Source organism: Lucilia cuprina, chromosome 4 (genome assembly GCF_022045245.1).
Source record: "Lucilia cuprina isolate Lc7/37 chromosome 4, ASM2204524v1, whole genome shotgun sequence".
In the NCBI taxonomy this organism is placed as follows: Eukaryota; Metazoa; Arthropoda; class Insecta; order Diptera; family Calliphoridae; genus Lucilia; species Lucilia cuprina.
The window spans coordinates 7,088,390-7,113,100 of NC_060952.1; the positions used below are offsets into that span (position 1 = coordinate 7,088,390).

The 24,711-nt window shown below is 31.7% G+C and overlaps 6 protein-coding genes across 18 annotated transcripts in view; 2 read left to right on the top strand and 4 right to left on the bottom strand.

Annotated features, from left to right (window-relative positions):
* The window catches only part of LOC111675672 (205 kDa microtubule-associated protein), a 53,191-nt gene extending 49,592 nt beyond the window's left edge, over positions 1 to 3,599 (bottom strand). Inside the window, exons 1-2 of one of the 5 annotated variants that reach the window (XM_023436476.2) lie at positions 3,447 to 3,599; positions 177 to 3,049 (exon numbers count right to left, since the gene is read on the bottom strand). In XM_023436476.2, the coding sequence (XP_023292244.2) occupies positions 177 to 2,741 (2,565 nt within the window). In that variant the 5' untranslated portion in view covers positions 2,742 to 3,049; positions 3,447 to 3,599. Of the gene's footprint in view, positions 1 to 176; positions 3,081 to 3,207; positions 3,224 to 3,436 lie in introns of those variants that run through there. The other 4 variants (XM_046950241.1, XM_046950243.1, XM_046950242.1 and 1 more) reach the window with 4 other exon arrangements.
* A 1,118-nt stretch (positions 3,600 to 4,717) lies between these two features.
* On the top strand, positions 4,718 to 6,713 carry LOC111675644 (RNA-binding protein 34). The gene is made up of 3 exons (XM_023436433.2): positions 4,718 to 5,526; positions 5,587 to 5,943; positions 6,007 to 6,713. Exons 1-3 carry the CDS (start codon positions 4,836 to 4,838, stop codon positions 6,504 to 6,506), a joined length of 1,548 nt encoding a protein of 515 aa, XP_023292201.2. The 5' UTR covers positions 4,718 to 4,835; the 3' UTR covers positions 6,507 to 6,713.
* On the bottom strand, positions 6,597 to 8,757 carry LOC111675647 (cysteine-rich DPF motif domain-containing protein 1). The gene is made up of 2 exons (XM_023436436.2): positions 8,640 to 8,757; positions 6,597 to 7,245 (listed from the first exon to the last, which is right to left on the bottom strand). Exon 2 carries the CDS (start codon positions 7,240 to 7,242, stop codon positions 6,709 to 6,711), a length of 534 nt encoding a protein of 177 aa, XP_023292204.2. The 5' UTR covers positions 7,243 to 7,245; positions 8,640 to 8,757; the 3' UTR covers positions 6,597 to 6,708.
* On the bottom strand, positions 7,362 to 8,773 carry LOC111675646 (putative transferase CAF17 homolog, mitochondrial). 2 transcript variants are annotated; one of them, XM_023436434.2, is made up of 2 exons: positions 8,640 to 8,773; positions 7,362 to 8,567 (listed from the first exon to the last, which is right to left on the bottom strand). In XM_023436434.2, the coding sequence occupies exon 2, from the start codon at positions 8,511 to 8,513 to the stop codon at positions 7,464 to 7,466; it is 1,050 nt and encodes a 349-aa protein (XP_023292202.2). In that variant the 5' UTR covers positions 8,514 to 8,567; positions 8,640 to 8,773; the 3' UTR covers positions 7,362 to 7,463. The 2 variants fall into 2 exon arrangements, with proteins under 2 accessions (XP_023292202.2, XP_023292203.2); XM_023436435.2 differs by having other exon boundaries at positions 7,362 to 8,570; positions 8,640 to 8,764.
* A 987-nt stretch (positions 8,774 to 9,760) lies between these two features.
* LOC111675667 (saccharopine dehydrogenase-like oxidoreductase) lies at positions 9,761 to 11,637 on the bottom strand. 2 transcript variants are annotated; one of them, XM_023436468.2, is made up of 2 exons: positions 11,434 to 11,637; positions 9,761 to 11,355 (listed from the first exon to the last, which is right to left on the bottom strand). In XM_023436468.2, the coding sequence occupies exon 2, from the start codon at positions 11,214 to 11,216 to the stop codon at positions 9,930 to 9,932; it is 1,287 nt and encodes a 428-aa protein (XP_023292236.2). In that variant the 5' UTR covers positions 11,217 to 11,355; positions 11,434 to 11,637; the 3' UTR covers positions 9,761 to 9,929. The 2 variants fall into 2 exon arrangements, with proteins under 2 accessions (XP_023292236.2, XP_023292235.2); XM_023436467.2 differs by having other exon boundaries at positions 9,761 to 11,358.
* Positions 11,638 to 12,421: 784 nt separating this feature from the next.
* LOC111675662 (band 4.1-like protein 4B) overlaps positions 12,422 to 24,711 on the top strand; it is a 73,654-nt gene continuing 61,364 nt past the window's right edge. Inside the window, exons 1-13 of one of the 7 annotated variants that reach the window (XM_046949229.1) lie at positions 12,423 to 12,635; positions 13,589 to 13,988; positions 15,522 to 15,669; positions 15,734 to 15,910; positions 15,980 to 16,188; positions 16,246 to 17,066; positions 17,144 to 17,287; positions 17,663 to 17,782; positions 17,909 to 18,060; positions 20,676 to 20,869; positions 21,413 to 22,261; positions 23,069 to 23,198; positions 24,339 to 24,542. In XM_046949229.1, the coding sequence (XP_046805185.1) occupies positions 13,761 to 13,988; positions 15,522 to 15,669; positions 15,734 to 15,910; positions 15,980 to 16,188; positions 16,246 to 17,066; positions 17,144 to 17,287; positions 17,663 to 17,782; positions 17,909 to 18,060; positions 20,676 to 20,869; positions 21,413 to 22,261; positions 23,069 to 23,198; positions 24,339 to 24,343 (3,177 nt within the window). In that variant the 5' untranslated portion in view covers positions 12,423 to 12,635; positions 13,589 to 13,760 and the 3' untranslated portion in view covers positions 24,344 to 24,542. Of the gene's footprint in view, positions 12,636 to 13,325; positions 13,989 to 15,521; positions 15,670 to 15,733; positions 15,911 to 15,979; positions 16,189 to 16,245; positions 17,067 to 17,143; positions 17,288 to 17,662; positions 17,783 to 17,908; positions 18,061 to 20,675; positions 20,870 to 21,412; positions 22,262 to 23,068; positions 23,350 to 24,338; positions 24,543 to 24,711 lie in introns of those variants that run through there. The other 6 variants (XM_046949231.1, XM_046949232.1, XM_023436455.2 and 3 more) reach the window with 6 other exon arrangements.

Consider the following 24,711-nt stretch of genomic DNA (forward strand, 5'->3'; position numbering starts at 1 on the left):
TAATGTTTTAATAATTCTGTGAATATTAAGATATGAAAATAAAATGCACTTTTCCAAAAGAATTAAGATTTGAAAATAAAAAAAACTAAAAATTTCTTTCTGAAAAACAAATTTTTCCTAAAAAAAATTTGCAAATTTTGCAATTAAACACATTAAAAAATATATATATAACATACCTGTGAAAGATGGCCATCGGTATTGTTCAACATCATCTCACTCATTTGCTGTTCCAAACCAGACATCGAGAACAATTGTTGTTCTTTAGTTTCCTCGTGCAAATGTTTCTCATCGGTTGTAGATGAGGGGCTCATGACGACATCACTAAGATTGGCTTGTTCAACACTTTCAGACACATCCAATTGAAGAGAGTCCATAACAGGAGTTGCAGAAACTTCATCAGAAATTTTGAATGGAGAAAATGATTCGTGAATTTCTTGTTGTTGCTCATGGGCTAAATGAGAGTTATCTAGGAAACTGTCTGTGGCCACTAAAGGATTTGTGGTATCAGCTAAAATACTTTCGTCATTTGCTTCGACCGTAGTTTGTTGAGTATCGCCCATGAGATCTTGGGGTGGTTGATCTTGAATTTGTAATTCATCATGATATTGTTGTTGTACAGGTGTTTCTTCAAAGATTTTTTCCTGTTCTTGTGGTACTTCTTCGTTATGTTTCTCAACATGATGTTCATCTTCTTGTAAGTGTTGTTTTACTTCATGTTGAACTTCTTCGTTGTAAGTTTCTAAATCTTGTTGATGTTGTTCAACAGGCAAATCTTCTTTAGGAAGTGATTGTTCCAGTTCCTGTTGTTTTTCCTGTTGGAATTCATCCTTTAAGTGTTGTTGTTCTTCCTCGTGTTGTTGAGCTTGTTCATGAGTCATATCGTTCTCAAAGTGTTGTTCTTCAACATGTTGTTGTTCAAATTGATGTACATCTTGGTAAAATTTGTCTTGTTCTTGATGTTCTTCAAAATGTTCTTGTTGTTGATGCTCTTGCTCCATATACATAGATTCCTGCATATTATTGGCATTATCCATGTCAACGGGTAATTGTGGTATATCCTTATTCGAGGAATTAAGAGTGTTTTGTAAGTTCATTTGAATTTCCTCTGTAGAGGGTGAATGCGAGACATGTTCTTTTTCCTCCACCTGCAAGAGTTCTTTGTCGCCTGCCAATTGATTGGCAGCCGATTCTGTGGCGGATTCTTCTATAAACGAATTGTTGACACTATCAATTTCAGTGGGAATGGGCTGAACACTGTTCAAAACATCCTCGATAGCATCATCACTAGCCACATACATGGATCTTTTCATGACATCATCTTCAGCAGATAAAGCGACAGGTTGCATATCTAAATCGGCATCAAGATCAACACAGGTTTCGGGGCCGTGATCCATAAAGCCTGAAGGCTGGAAATCAGTCGAGTCTGTAGGTTCGCAATTTTCTTTATCTTGTTCTCCTACAAGATCATCGTGTGGTAATTGTTGTACGGCCTGATCGGGTGTCATGACTTCGTCCCTTTGCTGGAAGCCAACAACATTTCCTGGTTCGAATTCATGGGGTCGTTTTTCTGCTTCTTGTTCGAATTCTGACAATTTTGGCACCGAAACGGCGTCCATGCTATTGTCACATTTTCCTTTGCGAGGACTTTGAGCGACAAAGTCATCATCTCCCAAGAGATGACGTGGCACAGCACTGGGAGCTTGACCGAAATACATTTGTGTTTCCATAGCGTCACTTAATAAAGGTTCATTTTGCATACCTGTAGCAAAGGGAGATGTTGGTGAGGCAGGATTAGAACCAAAACTGGGTACGAATTCCTTAGCATCAGGGTTAAGTTGAGAGTGGGCCTGTTCCAAGTCAAGATCAGTTGGTCGTGGAGCTGTTAAAGGATCTGAGTTTTCTTTGTTCTCCAAATTGGACATAAAATCATCAAATGCATTTGCTTGTTGTGGTGCCACTTCAGCAGCTGTAGTCTGTGGGGGAACATTTTCACTCAGACTGCTGGTGCCATTTGTTGTGTTTGTAGCCAAAGAGGAAGGTTCTTCTTCATCGACCATTTCTTGTTGATGTTCTGGCTTTGTCTCAATTTTGACATCCACCTGGGGGACAAAGCCTTCCACAGATTCCGTAACATTGGAGGTTGAGGAGAAATCTCCCTCGTTTTTAAAACCATCCATTTCGCTATCCATCATATTAATCTTTTCTTCAAATCCTGAGGAAACAATGTTACCGAAATCTTCATGACCATTGGTATCATGGCCATTGCCCAAATTAAACAAGTCATGATGTGGTTGCTGTTGTTGTGGCTGATGATGATCTCCACCGAAAACAAAACCGCCATTTCCATTGCCGAACTCGTAAGCTGCATTGTTGGTAGTTTCTTTTTCTGCCAACTCATTGCTTTCGTATGTACAAACATTATTATCATCGTCGTCTAGGCCCAAGTTTTTCAACGTTTGCAGCTGCTGTTGCTGCAACTTTTCGCTCTGCTGCACTTCTTTGACGTACTTGAGTTCGTCGTCATCGCCAACATCGTGTTCTTCGTGATGTTCATCGTATTTAACACCCAAGATCTCTCCGGCAACACCAGCAGTTACAACTTCTCCTTGTACACCTCCTCCTACTACTGCATCACAGCCGGCACTGGCAACATTTACATTCATGTGCTGCATACTGTTATTATCCATCATGTAGTTTTGTCTGTTTTCCAAAAATTGATCCATGATTTCTTGGTTCTCCATTGCAGATTCTCTTCAAAAAATAACTTTTAATAAGATTTCAAATGCGCACAACACAAAAACAGTTTTCTGTTTTATTTTATTTTTCACAAGTCCTTTTTATATGACTTTTTTATTGCTCTCCTTCTTTTAACTCTCTTTTTCTCTTTTTAATCAAAAACTTTGTTGTTTTATTTTTTAGGTTAATTTCTCTTTTTACTGTCCTGCGCTAAATTATTTTTTAAGTTGTTTGGTGTAATTTGATTTGTTCTTTAAGTTTCTCCAACTCCTTTTTTACAATTTCTGTTTTTTTTTTCGTTTTATTCTTTAAGCTGTAAAAGATTATTTTTTTAGAAATAAAATCTAAACGCTTAAATTAAAATAATTTTTCATTTAGATTTTATTTTTCTTATTTTTGCAAACAACTTTTTATAAGATTCCTCAAAGATTTCAGTTGATTATTCTAATTTAAATTGTACGCGTGATTCACCTTTTTTAAATTTCGCAAATTCTCTTTTGAAATTCCTTCTTTTTATTTCTTAATTATACCTCCTCTCTACTACATATATTTTTTCTTTTTGCACTTTTTTTTATATAGACGAAAAATTTACACAAAAGATTTTTTTTCTTAAACTCTTTGAGTTAGATTTGCAAAAATAACAAAAAATTCGCAATGAATAAATGTGAAAATTGTTTAAACAATTTTTTGCAACACACACACAAACACACAGTTTATATACTCTGCTTTTGTAAACTTTTTTGTTGTTGATGATTCTGGAATACAAGAACAAATATTTGCCGACTTCCGCAGCTGCCGTCCTTTTTCTTCAACGAACGCGAATTGAATATTGAAAAATTCAACGAATGCGAATTGAATATGGGTGGTGAACACTGATGTCAGTTTAGCGCTTTTAAAAGTAAATTGATAGAGAAAAAGTTATATGGAAAATTATAGCGATTTGTAGCAATTATATTTTTATTAAACAATTATACAAAAGTGCAAGTTTAAAGGCAATAAAATGTAATTTTTTGAAAAAAAAATTGTTTGATATAAATACCATACTGGACTAATTTTAAATTATAAACTTTATCAATTATGTATTGTCAGTAGATGGTAAAAAAAGTAAATTGGTGTTTTGTTATAAGAGTTGTGAACACTGTTATTGAACTCGTCATTTTGTAAAAAGCTTTCTGAAAGTGCTGCCAAGTTATCTAAAAATAAACTGTGTTGTTAAGTATTGTAATAAATAAAAACAGCAAAATAAGTATTTCTTGATTTTAATTCAATCGGCAAAAGAAATTACTGTATGACAAATAATTGATAGTAATCTATATTAAAATTATAATATATTATTAGTATAAATATGTTTGTTGACTTATCTGTCAGCTGATACCACGACAAGGCCCAGAGACGAGGACAAAAATGGATAATTAATAGACATCTTCCATCCTTCATCCAAAAATAAGCAAAATGCATATTTAAACAGATTGTTCTAAAAAACTGATCTTAGAAAGGAATAAATAATAGAATGTATGTTTTCATTTTAAAACATTTGATAAAAACTTGATCGCTTTATAAAATTTGAATTTAACCGTTTAATTAAACTAAAAATTGGCATTATTTTATTATTACATAAAAGTGCAGCCAAGTTTGAAAAAATAAAATAAAGGTCAAACTGGCATCAACTAAACTAGTAACAATATAGTTTAACTAATTTGTTTCTCCCTTATTTAGTTAAAAAATTAAGCAACAATTTCGTTATTAAAAGTAAAACTGTAATGACGATGAAGGAATCTTTCTTTCATTTGCTTTTTAAGTGTTTTAAACACGCTGTATTCATCAGACAAAATACACTAATAGCAACACTGGCAATAGCTGCACAATATGGCTATTTTTGTTTTTATATGTTTTTACGTTCCTAGTAAAATGTCAAAAATCGCCTTAACGCTACTCTGTCAAACCTCATATTAAAAAAAAAAACAAAATCGTTTCTGCTGTCAATCCAGTAAAATCACTTCTTATACATTATACATGTGTTTTTGTTTACTGTCATTCACTCACATTCATTTTTTTAAAACTCCACGTGAAAAAGGGAAAAAAAGTTTATAAATTTAAATATGAAGAAAGTAAAAAATATTGAATCAAAAGTAATTAATACTTCATTGGAAAGTATTAAAGAAGGTAAAGTTAAAAAGAATAAACCAAAAAAGGAAAGGAAACTTAAAGATGCAGTAGTAAAAACAGAAGATCTAAATTTGGCTCCAAAAATAGAGAGCACCAACCTAAAGCCCAACAATAATGCTGCTGATAAAACCAAAAATAAGAACAAGAAAAATAAAACGGTAGAAAATAAAAAACCAGCAGCACAAAAAGTAGCAAATGATAAAAAACCAAAAAATCCGACGAAGAAAAATGAAACTAAAGAGAAGAAATCAAAAGCAGAAACTCCTGTTCCTGTTCCCAGTAAAGAACTAAACGAGGAACAACTTAAGAAAGTAGAGAAGAAAAAATCCAAGAAATTGGCACAAAAATTAAAGAAGCAACAAAATAAAGCTGAAAATAGAGCAAATGGCCAAAAGAATGTCCCCGCCAGCGGTAAAGTCTTGTCAAAGAAGGAAAAAAAGGCTGAGCAGAAGGAATTATTAAAAAAACAAAAAACTGAAAAGAAAGCGAAAGATGTAAAAGCTGCTAAAAGCACATCCACAACAATTGAACAAAAGAAATTGGACCCCACCAGCAGTATGGTATTGTTAAAGAAGGAAAGAAAAGCTGAGAGGAGACAATTGTTAAAGGAACAAAAAAATGCCGGTAAGTAAGAATTACTTGAAAATTTAGCCCACATATTTGGTAATCATCAAATTTAAACAGAAAAACTAACTAGAGACCCCGCACTGGAAGCCGCTACAGTATTCGTAGGAAATTTACCTCCAAATACAAAACGTGTACAAATAATACGTTTATTTAAGGACTTTGCCCCTATTAACTCTATACGTCTACGTTCCGCTGGTGGACAAGTTTTGTTCAAACACAAACAGCGCAGGACAGCAGGTGCTTTAAATGCCTACGTAGTGTTGAAAAGCAAAGAAATAGCTGAAAAGGCTACTACACTAAATGGCGTGGAATTCAAGGGCCATCATTTAAGAATCACATTAGCTGCTAAAAATCCTCAGAGTCACGAAAAGGAGCAAGCCAAGAAGACTGTTTTTGTGGGAAATCTTAAATACAGTAAGTTGTATAACGTTTAAAAAATACATATTTCGATCTAAGTCTTTAATTATTTATTTATAGGTGCTACTGAGGAATCACTACGAGAAATATTCAGTAGTTGTGGCGAAATTGATTATGTGCGCTGTATACGGGACGGCGATAAAGGTTGTAAAGGTGTAGCCTATGTATGCTTTAAAACTGCTGATGCTGTTGGTTTAGCTTTGGAACTTAATCAGACCATTGTAGATGACCGTCCCATAAATGTAGAACGTTTTAGTGCTAGGAAATTGGGCGCTAAAGAAGCTCGCGATGCTCAAGCTGAAAAAGAAGAGAAGTCCCAAAAAGGTGCCAAAAAGAGAATTGACAACAAAAAAGGCGGTAAAAAGGATAAATCAGGTCCTAAAAAGGCCTCCAATAGTAAAAGTGGTGAGGGTGATGAAGGCAAAAAGCCCAAGAAAAGTGAATTTAGAGGTGTTAAGGTAGAGGGCTTAAAGAAGAAACCCAAAACAAAGAAGAAAAAGTCCAATGACCAAATGCAACTGTTGGCGAAGAAAATTGCTCCTAAAGTTAAAACTGAATAAAATGTGTTACGCAGAGCCATCTTATTTTACAAAAATGTAATTTGTAAAACTTCCCAAATAATTAATTTAAATAATGGTAAGTATAGAAAACCTTCATCATTGTATATTTAGACAAATTGTAAACGTTGACATAACTTTTAAAACCTCTGAATAAAAACTATTTTTATAAATCCTTCATTTGTTACAAAATGAACAAACACTTTTAAATCATGGCTAATTGTTTTTTTAATTTCTGTTGTATGTCCTGGGGAAATGTGTTGGCTACTTTGCGGACACAACTTAAACAATAGGAATTTATATAAAAGAAACTACATTCACTATCCTTACAAACTATCTTATCACATAATTTACAATGGCTACCTATGGCCACAAAATATTCTGCCTTAGGTTTCCATCTGGGTGGTGGTGCTTGAAATGGATCTCTCATTATGTAGGTGGGTTCATTGAATTTTATGCCAAATACAAAATTCGGCTCCAAACCAAAATAATGCACCATTTCCTCCATATCGCAATTGGAACAATGGAACTTTATTTTTGCAATACGTTCATCATCTTGTGATTTTTCTTCATGTTCATTAGTTACAGTATTGTCGTTGGATTCCAAAAGTTCTATTTCAGCTTTATCGTTTTTAATGTATAATTCTAAATTGCCGTCATTAGTGTCGATGTGATGTTTTTCGACAGGTTCTTCCTTAAGCGTTTTAGAACAAGAAGGTTTTGGACTGTCAAGTGACATTTTCTGTAAGAAAATAAATAAAGATTGCAGCTCAAGAGTTGGTGGAAAATATATTTTTTTGTTTAAATGCAAATAATTTTAGGATATGATCTTCTACAATAATAAAATTTGTTATTAACTTCGTTTAATCATTGAATTAAATTTTATTTTTTATTTTCAATAACAACTATGGAACAAAAACAGATTTATTTATCTTTGGCTTTGAAATTCTTAATTTTATATCAAATATCTTTGCGTATGTCTTTAGGTACATTTGAGTGCAATTCTTGGGGCCACCATTGAGGTTTCTCTGTAGAACAGTCGCTACCATTAACCAATAACTTCTTCGCTTTTAAAACATTTTCCACACGTAATAGACCAAGAGCACGACCGGCTGTGCTGCCATAAATTGTACCACAATTGGCTCCAGATTCATTGTGAACGGTGGCGATGGTGGCATCTGCCGGCAGAGGAGCTGTTAACTTGACTGGCATATGTCGTTTGCGAATCATGCCAGTATGATGTACACGAGCTGTTAACTCTTGACCTATATAGCAGCCCTTATGGAAGCTGACACCATTTAAAATATCACAATTCGCCTCCAAGGGAAAGCATTTTCCAGGAGGCATATCAATTACACCCTCTGCTACTCCTAGACTATATCTGTGAGCACGGAAACTGTTTTCCTCTGAAGCTATTGTTACTTCGCATTTAAATAGTTGGGTAAGATCGGAAAAAGTTTTATCACTAGTAGTCAACAAACGTAAGCCCAATTGTTTAAGTCTAGGATCTGTGCTAAAAGTTAAATCACTAGATCGTTCAGGGTTAAGGGCAACAGCTAGATTTTGTGTTTGCTTATTACATTCAAATGCTTGCCATATTTTATATTCCTCAGCCACAGAGTCTATATCGATTTTACGTCTTACTCTATAGAGTCTTAAATGACGTTGCAACTCATTCGCTACATTTTTATCACAATCAATAAGTATCCTTGTGGGTTCTGAGGTGCTGTACAAGATGGTATCATACATAACACGCCCAGCTTTATTTAGGAACATAGCATAGATAGCCTTGTTTGAAGTGGGATGTAAATGTTTAATATCATTTGTTATGAGGCCCTGCAGAAATGGCACAACTTCATCACCCTTAACTTGTATAAGTTGTCGTTCTGTTAAGGGTTCTAAAATAAGATTTTCTTTTGTTTTTACTGTTGTTGAAGTTTGTATACATCTATGAGATAACCATTTCGAAGAAATTAGTTGTAGCCGGTTAAGATTACGCATTATATTCATTATGTAGCCAGGTTGGTATGATTTTAGTTTAAGATGTTAATACGGTTGTGAGAACTGCTTTTAAAGTTGGAGGAGGGTTTTCAGTGAAATAATTGTTGTAAATTAAAATATATTTTAGTTACTTACATTTATAGTTATTAACAAAATTATTTTATTTTGGTGATGAAAACGAAGAAGTACTTTAGTGCAATAAAATCTGTGTATTTTTTAAAGTTGTTTTTATTTTTTCACTTTATTTGAGAGACTCAGCTGTTGACAACGCTGCCAGATTTAAAAATATTTTCATGTTCATAGAAATCGCTAGTTCAAAAATCCACAATTCGGTTTTGATGCGAGAGATGAATATAGAATTGAAAATTTCCTCAATAAACGGCTGTACTGAATCATCATCATTCCTCCACTTAGAGGCTGGAAACGTACGTTAGTACATATGAAAAATCACAATCTTGAGCCCATATAATAATTATACGGCTCTATAGATTAAATTATAGTTTTGTACAGAATATTCTATAGTATAATTTTTTGTGAAAGGGCCAGAGAATATGTAACATGTGTATGTGTACACATAATTTGAAAAATATTAGCCAATATTTGATTCCTATCGGCGTATTAATACCTTCGTAAATAACACAATACTTAATTATGATATCAGTAAAAAATCTACATATATGTATTTTATATATACAAATCAATCTGTGAAGTTTTTTCCTAATCGGTCCAAATTGACCAAAGCTCTGAAATAACCTTTTAGTAATGATATAATCTTTTAATAATGATATCAACTGAGGGCAGTTAGGATTTATCATTGTTTTATTGCAATTTAAAAACTAATCAAAGATCAGAAGTCAATCAATTGATATTGAACTCTTTATATTTGACCTTTGAATTACTATTTAATTGAAATATTGATAAATAAAAAATAATTTAAGTGTTTTAAAATGTCATAGTGAATATCAATGCAAAAGTGCACCTTACGTAAAAACAAAAATCATACACATTTAATTTTTTTAAAGCAAATATTTACAACATAATAATTTCGTTCTTGTTTGAGACAACCAAGTACAAACATATATTTATCAGTGTACATATGTTTGTACTTAAAACTTTGTTAACTGCAACAAAAGTCCATATTTATTTCAAGTAATTTCTCCTGCATATTTAAATCCTTTTCGTTATTTATAATCAAATATCTTGAAAATTTTGTGTAGTTAATTAATTGCCAGGTTTTTTCACTTCAAAGATAATAATTTATTTTTTTATTTAATATTTAAATAATATTTTTTATTGAAAAATGCATAATATAATAAATGTTTTTCTTTAAAAACTATTCTAAAAAACTTTATGAAATTCAATTTCAGTTAGGCTGATCACTTATTGCTGTTCTATCTTCCCAAACAACCAATAAACGAATAACATTTACTTGTTGGCCAAAATTTCAAACTTGATGCCATGTTCATGTTTTTCCAACTCACTTATTAAGCTGGTTTTGGCAAAAGCAGCACCTGGTGGTAGAACACCTCCTGATCCAGGCATTTTGTCGCTTTCCTTTAGAACAGTAAGGGCACTGCAAAGTAAGGCTACACAGGTAGAACCATAACCAGGATTAGGACCGGACACCTTAACCATTAACGATTTCGAAGGAGGATTGGTGTATTGATCAGTAGGTTCTGCCAAACGTTCCGATTGAGGCCAACCCAATGCTTTCATGGTAATAGAAAAGTAGGTTCTTTCCATAGCTGCCTCTGTGGGACCTTCATGTGAAGTAAAACCCAAAGAGAAAATTTTTGGATATTTCAATAACAAACGACGGCCAAAGGAAAATTTGGTCATCAGGCCAAATAATACCGCAAAGAGAGCGACCAAGGAGGCGGTTAAATATGAGCCAAATGCTACATAAGCATGCATCTGCACCGGACGTTTGCGTTCCTGTTCGTACAGAAAACGTTGAGAACGCATTACCACCGAACGATCAGCACCCGGGAAGGGCAAACAAACACTGTTGACGACTTCCGAACGGAAAATAAGAGGACGATTTTTAAGTATGGGCTGAAATTTGGGCAACCTTTCACTGTACAATTGTGAGCGAATGCCGCGCAACTCGCTGGCATGAGCCAAACCATAAACAGCACTTTCCCAGGTGCCGTAATGAATACCTGCCCCTCCTGTAGGACCGCCTTTAGTGTAGCTCTTCAAATACGTTTCAACAGAATTTACAACACCATCAAAGTTCTTCTCTATAAACACAACACCCATATCGGCTGGTATGGAATCAAAACCACAGGCCGAGATAATATAAACACCCTTCTCCTGCGCCTTTGCATGATATTTCAATTGCATGGTTTCCATATACTGAGGCTCACCGCTAACGTCGACATGATGAGTACCAGCCTCAATGCAAGCACGTACTACAGGCTCGCCATAAAAGCGATAAGGTCCACATAAATTGACCACCACACGACAACGTTTAGCCATTTCCACTAGCGACTTTTCATCATTCACATCGGCTAAAATAATGGGTGTATCCATAAGATTTTTATTGGCTTTTGCGCCCATGTCCTTAAGCACGGCTTCCAATTTGTCACGATTGCGACCGGCAATACCCCAGCGAATGTTTTCCAATACCGAGCAAGCTTCATAGACAGTATATTTACCGGTAAAACCAGTGGCACCAAATATGATGACATCCAATTTTTCTGCAGCCATATTGCTGTTGTTGGCTTCTGTTAGTTTTAATATTAATTAAAAAAAACTTTCTTATCACCGGTTGTTTGCTGATTTGGTTAAATAATTTATAAAACAAACTTGTTCTTTTTGATTGTTGCAAATTGACCTTTGACTTTCGCTGCTGAGTGTGCAAATAAAAAAAGATTTTGCAATATGTAGATTTCTAAAAATAAAGGAGTAACAGAATGTTTCTTACCTTTAGGAGGAGTGACGAGAGAATATGTTGTATATGTATAAACTCTTTTTTGTGGAATGTTTAGTTTTTTTACGCAGTTTAGATTTTATTTAAAACTCAGAGGTGATGATGAGTACCTCCTTCTTTCTTCCAAGTTCCCTTTAATTAGCCGGTTAGATATGGAACATCCACTAATGCCAGATGTAATGAAATTTCACTATTTTGCGTCTTATTCATCTGGCAACTAAGAAACAACCATGGCGGAATAATAAGGTAAAGACAATTTTGAAAAATAGCTGTATACTACATATGGGCAAGTGACTCATCTTTTAAAATTGATGCACTGCAAAATCGATCTATAATTAACGAGGCAACTATTTCGTACATGTGTCGACATAAAATAATTAAAAACAATATACAGATTCATAAGATATTCGATACTTTTGTTATTTTCTTATTTATTAATTAGATTTATTATGACGCAATCGTCGTAGAGGGTTAAGGGTAAATATAGACCGATCATTACAAATTTTAAGCTTCCTATAAAATGTATTCATGGCTAATTTCATCGCAATAGATGCGGTTTTTAGACAGTTATAAGCGTTAACGTCATTTTGTGAGGGGACCCTTATATGGTGCATAGGGTCAAATATCGGCCGATACGTTTCTATAAAGCTTACTTTTTTCGCTTTCCATGTCCAGATTACTTCCACTTGGACTCTATCTTTGATTCAATTCTTATAATTAAGTCTTCAAAAAATATTTCTCTTGAGTTTAAAACAAATCTCATGAAAATTAGTTTTATATCGAGAGAAATATATAAAATAGTATTTATGAAAACAAAAATTATCTATTTAGTAGACAATCCCGATTTTTAAAATATTTGCATTCAAAATCCCACTTTTAAAAACTAAACATAGTTGAAAACTTAGCCGGCTCACAGTCGATTTTAAGATGCTGACGATATTTTTACTGTCAGCCGCCGCCGACGTTAATATTTGTCGGCACGGGGCTCTGACAGACATGCAGAGTATTTTTTCTTCTCGGTTTAGATTATTTTCGTTTCGTTTAACCTTTTAGTTTTTATTAAAATTTATTTATTATTTTTATGTTAAAATCAATAAAATTGCTTGCAACAAGTGCACAATATTGTGTTTAAATGAAAACAATACGAATTTAATGTTTTGTGTGAAATGCAAACATAGAAAAAATGTTTTGAAAAGGTAAAGTTTCTAATTTTACTGTGTTGATGGTGCTGTGGCTGGTTGGTGGCTGCTCAACTTTTTTTATTTTAATCAATTTATGTGTGTGAAGAAAAATCAAGTAAAAAAGCAAAGCCTCCGCCTTCTAGAAACGCGTTTTGTTGTGTCTGTGTTTTTAGTTTATTTTTTCGTTGGTCTTAAAAAAAAAAAAGAAAACATAAATCTGTGTGTTTATACTTGTTGTTGGCTCTGTGGCTGGATCGAGTGAGTGGCTGGCTAACTGAGTTTTCGTGTGTTTGCTGGCTGACTGACTGACGGTTGTTTTATTTAGCCAAAATAGAAGTTTATAGTAATTGTGGGTAAAAATAATACTAATACCACTACAACAACAATAAACTGCTCTAGCTTAGTGTAAGAAAGTGTAAGCTGCCTGTGCTACCTTTATATTTTGTGGTTGTTTGGTTACTACCACACTTCTCTTCTTATTGCTTGCTAGCTGCTGCAGCAGCATCATACCAAAAAACAGGATCAAGATTAGTTTAACCGCAAATGAAAAAAAATCAATTTCAAGTTTACACCGCATACATCATCATCTACCATCCATAGTTATAATAACAATAACAACAAGAGAACTTTAATATCCATACACTACATCCACGAAATGTTGTAAAAACAACCAACAAATTGATAGTATTTTTTTTTTTAAATTAGAGAGAGGTGCCCACTTTTTTCTTGGAGTTTGTATATGTATACTAGCTTCCTTCGTGGTCGGTCTATAAAGTGCAATACGACATCAAACCCACAAACAGCAATATCAACCAGCAACAGTAAAAGTATTTGTGTCAGACTTGTTGGCATAATATTTCAACCATCCATCCATCAATTCATCTATCTAATTTATCAAAAAATAAAAAAAACTTCCAACCAAACGTTTGATCGATTAAAGCAATAAAATAAACTTTTCAACCTTTTAGCTGTTCTACTACTCACTACTACTACGTGCAAACTTGGTTAATGTCTCTTCAGTTCAATTTATATTTCGTGTTTATTTCTGTTCGCTTGAGATCTTCTTCAACTTTATTTGTTAATTAACCGTTTGTCGTCTGTTTCTGTGTGTGCGTGTGTCATTGTGGAATAACAAACAATATGTTGCGTTTTCTAAGCCGCCGTAAAGCTCGCAACAACTATGCGGATAATTCTGCTGGAGCCAGTGGCAGCGGTAATGATCGCACAGATGCCAGAGGTCCCTCGGTAGCAGGCGGTGGTGGCGCTACTTCATCTCATATAAAACCACAACGTATACCAGTTAATAAGAATAAAATAGATTGTCGTGTTATATTACTGGATAATACAGATCTATCCATTGAATGTTCGGTGAGTATACTATACATTATGTATTGGGATTTTCAATGAATTACATTTGTTATTTAGCTTCAAAAAACGTTGTTAAAGTTTCATTTTTCAGCGTTTTTTAATTGAAACCAAATTACTTATTTTTCATTCTATTTTAAATTGCTTACTGTTACGTTTAAGTCTCTGTTTAATAAAAATTGCTTAATTTCTTTACGTTGCAGTTTTTTTCTCGTAATTCTTGACCTACGAGAATATAACATTTATATTGTTGTTATAGACAAACATTTTATTTTTAATGTTTATAATTATTTGTAAAAAAATTGCTTGAGTCTGACTGGTTTTAATTTTCTTTATTGATATGCTAATTTTGTGAAATTTTTAGTAGTTTTTTTAAATTTCATTAAGAAATGTTTGACTTGTATGTTTATAGTTTAGTTCATTCACTAGAATCGAAAGAAATGAAAGTTTTTGTAGAAAATTATACACAATATATACTCGTCCTTTCGCAAATGTTTAACAATCTTGTCATGAAACAAGGACTTAAAAAGTAATGATTACACTGATGGAAGTTTTTTATAAAAGCTCCAAAAATGTTGTCTTCTAGCCTGCTATAGCAGACTATTTGGACTGATGCTTCAGTATTTTTCAACAATTTACTTTTGCAGGACTTTTTTGTAATACAAAGTTAAAGATTTTATAAAAAGTTTTTAACAATTTTTGTTTTTTGATTTATCAAATTAGTTTCGAATTTAAAGCTTCTACGATATGTTTAAAAGTTATAAAGCTTTTAAGCTATATATAAATATTATGCTTAAAGCTTTTGGAAAAAAAGCATTTTTGTACAGTAAATGCAAAGTTTAAATTTTTTTTATACCCACCATAAAAAAAGATGGGGGTATATTGTTTTTGTTTAAATATATGTTTTTTGGAAAGCTCTTTTTAAAGCTCGTATACCAATGAACTGCTTTTTTAATCAGAATTATTTTTTTAATTATTATTTTAAGAAGTCAAAAAAAGACATAAATAATAAACGTTTAAGATGGTTTGATTAAATACAGTTTTATGTTCTTTAATTGCAGTATTATGAATAAAACATTAATGTTATGATTATAATTTTTTATTGATTTATACTTTGATGTGAACGCTAATTTATTGAAAACATTTCTTTCGTAAAATGTTCTTTTTAAGATTGATTGTTGCTATAATTAAAACAATCATTACTCTTATTATATGTTATTTTATTCAAGATGCAATAAATTGAAATGTTTAAAAAAGTAAATTTACTAATCAACATGTTAAGCTCATACTAAAATTTTTACCTTTTTTAAACAATTGTTGAATGAAATTAAGTAATTTCACCCCTGTCTTGTTTTTTTTAATATATGCATAAAAAACGCCCCTAAATTTGAATAAATAATAATGCAATTTGCAGAAAAAAACTGTTTTGAGTCTTACATCGAACATTTTTTGGAATTTTTTTACTTTTGAATTATTTAAATTTTTCTAACATTTTACTTAATAAACTAATTTTTTTATTATTATATTATTTTACAGAAAAAAGCAATGGGCAGTTTTCTATACGAACAAGTATTTTATAATTTAGATATTATAGAAAAAGATTATTTTGGTTTGCAATTTATGGATGCTAATCATGTTAAACATTGGCTAGATCCCACAAAACCCATTAAGAAACAAGTTAAAAGTAAGTTTTATAAACATAAGCAAAAAAATGTTAATATTTTACTAATATAATATATAAATTACAGTTGGTCCACCCTATACATTCCGTTTAAAAGTGAAATTTTATTCCTCCGAACCGAATACTTTACGTGAAGAATTAACACGTTATTTATTCTTTTTACAATTGAAACATGATTTACTAGAGGGACGTTTAGATTGTCCCGATGATAAGGCTACCGAATTGTGTGCTTTAGCTTTGCAATGTAAGTGTTACAATAAACCTTAGAGAACCATATAAAATTAATAATATTTCCTTTTTTTTTTTTGAACAGCCGAATTAGGAGATTATGATGAACATGTTCATACAGCAGCCACTGTTTCAGAATTTCGTTTTGTACCCGAACAAACTGAGGAATTAGAAATTGATATTTTAGAGGAATATAAAACCTGTCGAGGTTTAACACCAGCTCAAGCTGAAACTGCATTTTTAAATAAAGCCAAATGGCTGGATATGTATGGTGTTGATATGCATACTGTTTTAGTAAGTAGTTTTGTTTAAATATTTAAAATTTAGTTTATATAAATTAATTAATTACAGGGCAAAGATGGCTGCGAATACCATTTGGGTTTGACTCCCACTGGCATTTTAGTGTTTGAGCGTGATCAAAAAATAGGCCTTTTCTTTTGGCCTAAGATCAGCAAATTGGATTTTAAAAAGAAAAAACTAACACTTATTGTTATCGAGGACGATGATGAGGGACGTGAACAAGAACATACTTTTGTTTTTCGCCTGTACAATGAAAAGGCCTGTAAACATTTATGGAAATGTGCTGTAGAACATCATACTTTCTTCCGTTTAAGAGCTCCCGTTAAAGGTCCCTCAGCTAGACAGAACTTCTTTCGCATGGGTTCACGTTTTCGCTATTCGGGACGTACAGAATTCCAGGCCACCGTACAAAGTCGTGCTCGACGTACTGTGCAATTTGAACGTAGACCCTCACAACGATTCGCCAGTCGTCAATCCCATTTATTACGTGAACGGCAAAAAGCTTCACAAGAGAATGCAGCCTCTGCATTGGCTTCTGTTAATGCTAGAGCTGCGGCTGCCGCAGCAGCAGCCAACACTGCTCCTCAAACTACTGAAAATTTAAATAGCACTGTAGATTCAATATTATCAACAGCTACTGCAGATAATCAGCCAACAATGAATACTATAACGCCATCGCCCTCTATACAGACAGTCATACACAATACGTCTATGGCCTATGATGATGCCATATGTGGTAGTTCGGTACATTCAGGTTCACAACAAAATGCATGCGCTTCATTAGGCCGCAATTCGATAAGATCGAATTCGAGTACTGATGATCCGGCTTATAGTAAAATTGGTTCATTTGGTAAAGCTGGTCTAACTGTGAAGTAAGTACAATTTTTTATATAAATACAAATTTCAAATTAATACTTATTTTATTTGAAATTTTTTTAATTATCTCTAGATTGGATACTGAATGTGCTGGTGCTAGTAGTATTGCTCCTTATTCACCTAATAATACTAAGAATTTTGAAGAGACTAATCCCTTCCGCAATAATACTTCACATAACAATTCATTTGGCAAAGCTTCTATACATTCAGGACTAAGGTATGTTAATTTTTCTTTAACACATATTCCTCATAAATTAAACACTAAATTTGCTTTTAATATGTTTACACATATATCAGCAGTGAAATTAATTTAAATGTTTACAAACCATTTAATTATATCTTTTATTTTTTTTTGGCATTGTTTCAATATTTTTACAAACTATCAGCCATCATCTATTTAAGTATTTTATGTTGAAACTTACATGTGTTTTCATTTATAGTTTATTTTTTTTGTCATTTCTTATATTAAGAAGTAGTCAGTTGCGCTTTATCATTTATTATTGTTTTTTCCTTTCATAACATTATTTTGTCTATAATTTTTTTTAATGTTGTTGTCATTTATGTTATTTGTTTTTGTTATATTTGTATACAGCATTAAAAGTGGCTTGTCGGATAAAGATAAAGAGCTAGATTCATTACTAAAGTCCATAGTTAAAGACCCATCCCCATCTGTTTTAGCCACTGAGGCCATTAATGATGCTAACAGTATAAGGTAGTGTAATTTATTAATAACAAAACATTTTCTATATTAAATATTCTTTTCTACAAGTATCTGTTTTATTTTATATAAATATTCTTATTAATGATTTAAATTTCTATACTTTTGTTCAACTTTTAGGGTTACTATTAATAAAACCTTTGATATGGATCATAATACAGAGACTCTGAAACGTTTATCGAATTCTGAAAAACCTAATAATCAAGTGAAATTGGCTAATGTGGGAGCTGCCGCTTTACCACCGGGTCATATTAAGTGTAACATTTTAAAAGGTGAGTTTAAGTTTTTAAAAATTCACAAACTTTAAAGAAACAGCTGAGTCCTCATAGAATAATGAACGAATATTGTAAAATTTGCAATTTTGTCAAAGATTTAGAAAAAAGTTCTAAAATGAAAAGAAAAAATTATGCTTTAAAATCCATTATGTTTCCCTTTACAAAATCGCTATCACCTCGAAACTATTGATTTAGTAACGTCTTCTTTAAAGTTTATTTAATATATTTATATATTTTTGTTTTGTTTATTAATATATAATAAAATATACACGTGTTAAAAAAAACTAACTTGTATTGTCTACGAAAATTAGCACTAACATGAGAAAATAACACTTTATTACCTCACATCTTGCGTTTACAAATTACATTAAAAAAAAATAATAAAATTAACAATGGAATTCAAAATTAATTTTCATGTACAAGAGGTGGGAGTACAAATGAGAAAAAAAAGAAACTCAATGGGAAACATCATCTTTAATTTATACATAAAAACAATTTTATAGGTACAACATAAGTTTAGCTAGGTTTTTTTTTTTAATTAAAACTTCTATTAAAACTTCTTTGAATAACAAGCTTTTAAGCTTTAAATATAAAAGACGTGACCGAATGAACATTCTGACAAATAAATGAACGCGTTGCAAGCGTACGAATTCGGGTCTCTGCTAAGGCAGGACAATCACAGATCCTCATGTTGGCAACTTGTATATAAACGGAAGAACAATGCGTCTAGCTTGGTGACCAAATTTAAGTAACAATCTATATCAGCCTACCTAGCTGTGGTATCAATATATAGCCACAGCGGTGTAGCGTACTGATCACTTGGCATAAGATCCGTGATCTAAGCATTTCATATGGAACAATATTTCTACTCGCCCGTTAAACTCAATCTGGCCGCAGTTATCATAGGCAATTGTCTGGCTAGAAGGTCAACCGGAAGCCATAAATGTCGAGAGTTTTAACGTGAGCACCTGCCTTGACGGCCTTATCTCACGATGGTTTTTTTCATCCACTGGGTAGACTTGAGAACGGTCTACCATCGGCCCTTTATCCTTCAATGAAGAAATCAGGTGACAATTTTTGTACATTGGCTTTGACCGGTCCATGCACAAGTACTTTGCTGGAGTACTCGAGCTATCTAATCTCTGACCATTGGATGGCCTCTGTTGATTCGGCAAAAGCACCTAGAGACGTAACCGGTGGACCGAAGTACGATCCATCATTAAGCCGAAGACATTGTTCTTACTCACAGGGACACACTGTGGTAATTCTGATATGAACAGAACATATCTGGACAAGGGAGGAAAATTCAATTGTATCATATGTATATGATACCTTTCATCAATCATCATTCAACCCAGCACACATCTCATTCATGCGACTCATTCATAAGTGAAAAAGATACGACATATTAATTATAGGTAGAAGGTCCAATTAATACCAACTCATTTCCAACGCTTAGTCCGACAGTCACTTCTCTGTGGGGTATCCCAGAAATATTGACTTTACCTTACATCAGCCTTTTAACCGCCACTTACTCTCCCCGCGAATTTGGGTTGAAACAACAGCCACTACGTGGATCCCATAGAAACCTCAACCAACTGACCAGCCAGAACATAGTCCTGCGAGCAACTGGCCACCCGTAGTACCAGATAATGTGGTGCTCTGGTCTGACATCTTTCAATCTATTCAAGAACTAACCCAAACAGTAGACTGTAAATAATTTTTTAGTACCGGCCAGACTGGAGGTATTGGCCACCTCTTTATACCCCGGGATTGCCATAAAACCAAGGCAGAGGCTTCACCAAGGTAACATGCCCCGGGGGGACAACCGGAAGCCAGTTGAGCTAGCACCGGTGATTAAAAGCGCAGTAGATATTATGACCTTTTTGAGTTAATGCCTAAGTCAAGTTTTTTTTAAGCGCCTGTCAACAGATAATTACGGGATTATTAGTTTAATAACTGCCTCAAAAAGCCAGTCTACATTTCTTGGATTTAAAACCCAGGCTATTCGTAATGCCTATAGATGTTATAGAATGTACATTTGTGCTTCCATGGTAGCTTCTAGCGCTTTACAATTCGCGAAAGATTTTTTTCAATTTTCAAAATTTCTTCAAAATTCTAAATTGTATGAAAATAGCCATCAAGTAAAACAAAAATAAAATTTTTTTGAATCTACATGATTTGCAGAAACTTTTAACAATTTAAAAATTTTCGAAGTTATTTTTTTCAAAATCTTTATGTTCAAAAATCGAAAATGTATAAAAATTGAGCCTAAATAGAAATAATATAACATTATTATCAATCTCCACGATTTATAGATTATTTCAAATTTAACAAAAATTATTTATTTTTTATTTTTTTTTTTATAAATCTGCATGATTTATATTTTATTTTAAAAAAATATATTTATTTTAAAAAAATTTAAAGGTTTTTGGAAATTTTTCAAATTTTCGAAAATAATATGCAGTTCCATTATATGCGTTTAAAAATGTCAAATTTTATTACATTCGGATTACAAAAACTTCTTAAATCAATATATATCTTTATTTTTCAAATTTTTATTAAAATACATGTTAAAAATCCATTTTCATCAATTATATTACTTTCAACAGCACGGGTCGAAGAAGAGCTGGGAGCTAACACGAATGCCAAGTTAACGAATCAAATGTTTGTGCCGGCAGCAACTTCAGTTAATAGCACTAACAACAATAACAATATAACAACAACAACGAACAATCTACAAAATACAACAACTATACACCATAGTGACGGGCCAGACTCACTCAATGCCACCTACATTTCAGTTGTAAGTATAAGTTTCTTTTTAGTTTCGTTCCTAATAGGATTTTCATTATAAAGTTTATATACGTTTTTCATGAAAAAAAAAGAAATATATAGACACACATTAATAAAAATGCTAATGACTTTATTTTGTTTATGTGCCACCACTTCTATGTTGAGTGTTAAATGTAAAAGTTAAAGCTAAAGCGCTTTAAAACGTTAAATGTTAATCTGCTATTATTTTAATTCTTATTTTTTTTGCACTTTTATTTTATTTACATTTTTGTTTTGTTTTTTGTTCTTTCTTTTTCTGTTAACCAAAAACCATACACCACCTACCCCATACCACAAAAAAAAAAAAAAAAAAAAATTGTTGTGCATTACTCATTTTTAAAAACGTTGTTAATGTAAAAATAAAAACAAACTTAATTATCACCTTGTGATCATGCTTCCATTAAATATGAATGTAAACTGTAAAACTTTGACTGTATATGTGCAACGTAATTGTGTAACTTAAATGGAATTGCAAATGAATTTAATAAAACAACAAAAACTACAATAACAAAAGGGTGGTGATAAATTGACTTTGAGCATAACCGAGCAAAAACCCACCACAGCTGCCCATCAAAATTCTGGTAATATATTTGGTTTTACTAATAATAATAGCACTGCCAATAGCAATACTTCGACACCAACATCTCCATTTGCTAATGCAACTTTTATATCAGAATTTGAAACCAATACACCATCAACACCCACCCATCACAGCAATTATCATCTACAACATCATCATCATCAATCTCCACCAAATTCTTTAACCATTATGAATACCAATACCACCATACCAATGTCCACCTATTCAAATCATAATAATAATAACAATATAAGCCACGCCTCCACCTCTTCCTCCGCCTCCTCTTGCTCTCCTAAAATCTCCAGCACCGTCACAAATAATAATAACAATACAACACCATCCACATCTGCAAATACCACAAAAACTACTCTTATAAACTCAACTTCAATACAATCAAATTTGAATTCTTCTTCAACAATGTCCACCACGTCCACGTCCTCTCTATCGCCGAATTGTAATAAAACTGATGCAACAACCTCTGCCCCAAAACCCACCACTCCAACTTTAACCTCTACAACAGCAGAAATGTTAATAAATGAAATTTTCATTAACAATATTATCAATAATAATGTAAAAGCCAGCACGGAAAAGCATACAAATGGCACTAACGAAGTTGATTCGACCACATCCTCTGCTGCGACACATCAAATGTCACAAACACCTTCGGTGGGTACTTTATTGTTTTCCACGTTGAGTGAACAGGAACGCCAGCAAAAGCAACGTGATGCCATTAAGCAGCAACAGTCTTGTAATGATATTATTGAAAGTATACACGATAAAAAGGTTTGTTTTTCGTTTATTTGTTTTTCTTTTTTTTAATTTATGTTCATTTTATTTTGTTTGTTACCAGTTAATATTATAATTTTGTTTTTATATATACATACATTGTTTAGTGCTTTTTGTTATTTTAAAAAGTATTTTCATTTCGTTAAATGTTTCACAAATGCTTTATTTATGTAAATTTTGTTTAAACAATACATTTAAATTATTTTATTCTTAATACAAGTTGTATAAGCTTGCAAGTACATACAAGGTGCTTAAATTTTCAATTGAACATTTTGAACTAGAATTGAACTAGAACTGAACTAGAACTGAACTAGAACTGAACTAGAACTGAACTAGAACTGAACTAGAACTGAACTAGAACTGAACTAGAACTGAACTAAAACTGAACTAGAACTGAACTAGAACTGAACTAGAACTGAACTAGAACTGAACTAGAACTGAACTAGAACTGAACTAGAACTGAACTAGAACTGAACTAGAACTGAATTAGAACTGAATTAGAACTGAACTAGAACTGAACTGAACTAGAACTGAACTACAACTGAACTAGAACTAAACTAGAACTGAACTAGAAACTTATCTAAAACTTTTTTAAATAAAGCTGTTTATATTAAAAATTTTCTATAGAAAAATTATCTATTACTTGCCATTTTTCATAATTCTGCTTTAAATAAACGTTTTCTTGGATTCACAAGCTTAACTTTAAAACCAATGAATATCTTCAAAAACTTTCAAACTTTTTCATTAAACTCATTAATAACAATCGAAATATGTATAATAATTTATTTCAATAATTTTTTTTAGCCGCTAACACACAAACAACACAATAATCATTATCATCAGCAGCAACAACATCATCATGTAATTACAACACAAAATGATGCAATGGTATCACCCTGGCTGGTATCAGCGGAAGTTGTATCGGCGCCTAAAGGTAAGGAACCGACGATTATACGAAAATCTGTTATAACAACACAGTTGTAAACAGAATTTAATTATGTTGTAGTTTTTTTAAAATAATTAATTAGATATTAGTTATATTATCTATTTGTTTAATTAAAATATATTAAATTTAATTAAAACTTCATCTACTTATTTATTCATTTAATCTAAAATGATCTTAAAATTTAAAATTATTATGTACTTTATTTCTACAAAATATAAATATTTATATTATAAAATTTATTTAAAAATACCTTTTAAAGTACTATATGAAACAATTTAAAAAAGAAGACAATGAAAGAAAGCAACGCAACTTTAAAAAAGTTATATTATTTATATAATAAGTGCCTTGAAAATATGTATAACAATATGACATTTATAAGAAAACTTAATGCAGCTATTTTAAATTGTTATAACTTTAAACTTAATTTAAGTACTTAAAATAACTACTTCCCCCCGATATTAACAAAATCCATTAAGACTTAAAAAAATCGAAAAATCCCACATTTTTTTAGTTAACAAAAAAAGCAAATTATTTAAAAAAAAGAACATAAAACCAACGTTTAAAAAAGGCATTTATTTGTATTTATTATTTTACATTCCTTGTCATTTATAAAATTATAATAATTTTAAATTATAATTTTTATTCGATTCCTTCCAATTTATTATTTTTCATAAGTAGTTAATAATCTTGAAACAAATTTAATTCGTTAAGTACATTTGTTGTCCATTTTACTTATTTCTTCTGTGTGTAACGTTTCTCAAATTTTTATTTAATTATTATTTTTTTATTATACATTCGAATGTATAACAGTTTTAGTATTATTTTTTAATGGCAATTATTATTATACAATTATAAATAAATAAAATAAAATTATCGAAACGAAAATAAAGCAAATAAATATGGCAATTCTTTTTTAAAAGATTTTAAAAATTAACAATGTTTAAAATATATAATTATACATTTTACTTAAAAACAACGATATTTTACTATACATATATACATACTTATAAATATATACAAAAAAATATATATTTAGTTATTTTATTATAATACAAAAAGTATATTAAATAAATTAAAACTATTGTCTTTTATTACTTTATTTATTTTTAAAATTTATCTATCTCGTAGTATAAATTTTCAACTTGGTGTGATGGATAACTAAGTTTGTATAGCAAGTTTCCCCTAACAAACAAATATCAAGATTCCGAATTCAAGATTTTAAAGCAAGTCATTTCAAATCAATATTATTTTATTATACAGCGCAGAGTTCAAGAATCCAATTCTATTTATCGAAAAATCATTCATTCAATCAAGCCATTATACAAGATTTTGGTAAGTTTTTGATAAGTTATTTTAATTAATTCAAATATCACGATATAAGTACATATTACAAATAAAACTCAAGTAGGGAAGTTATTTCACCAACTGAACTAGAACTGAAATGGAACTGAACTAGAACTGAAATAGAACTGAACTAGAACTGAACTAAAACTGAACTAGA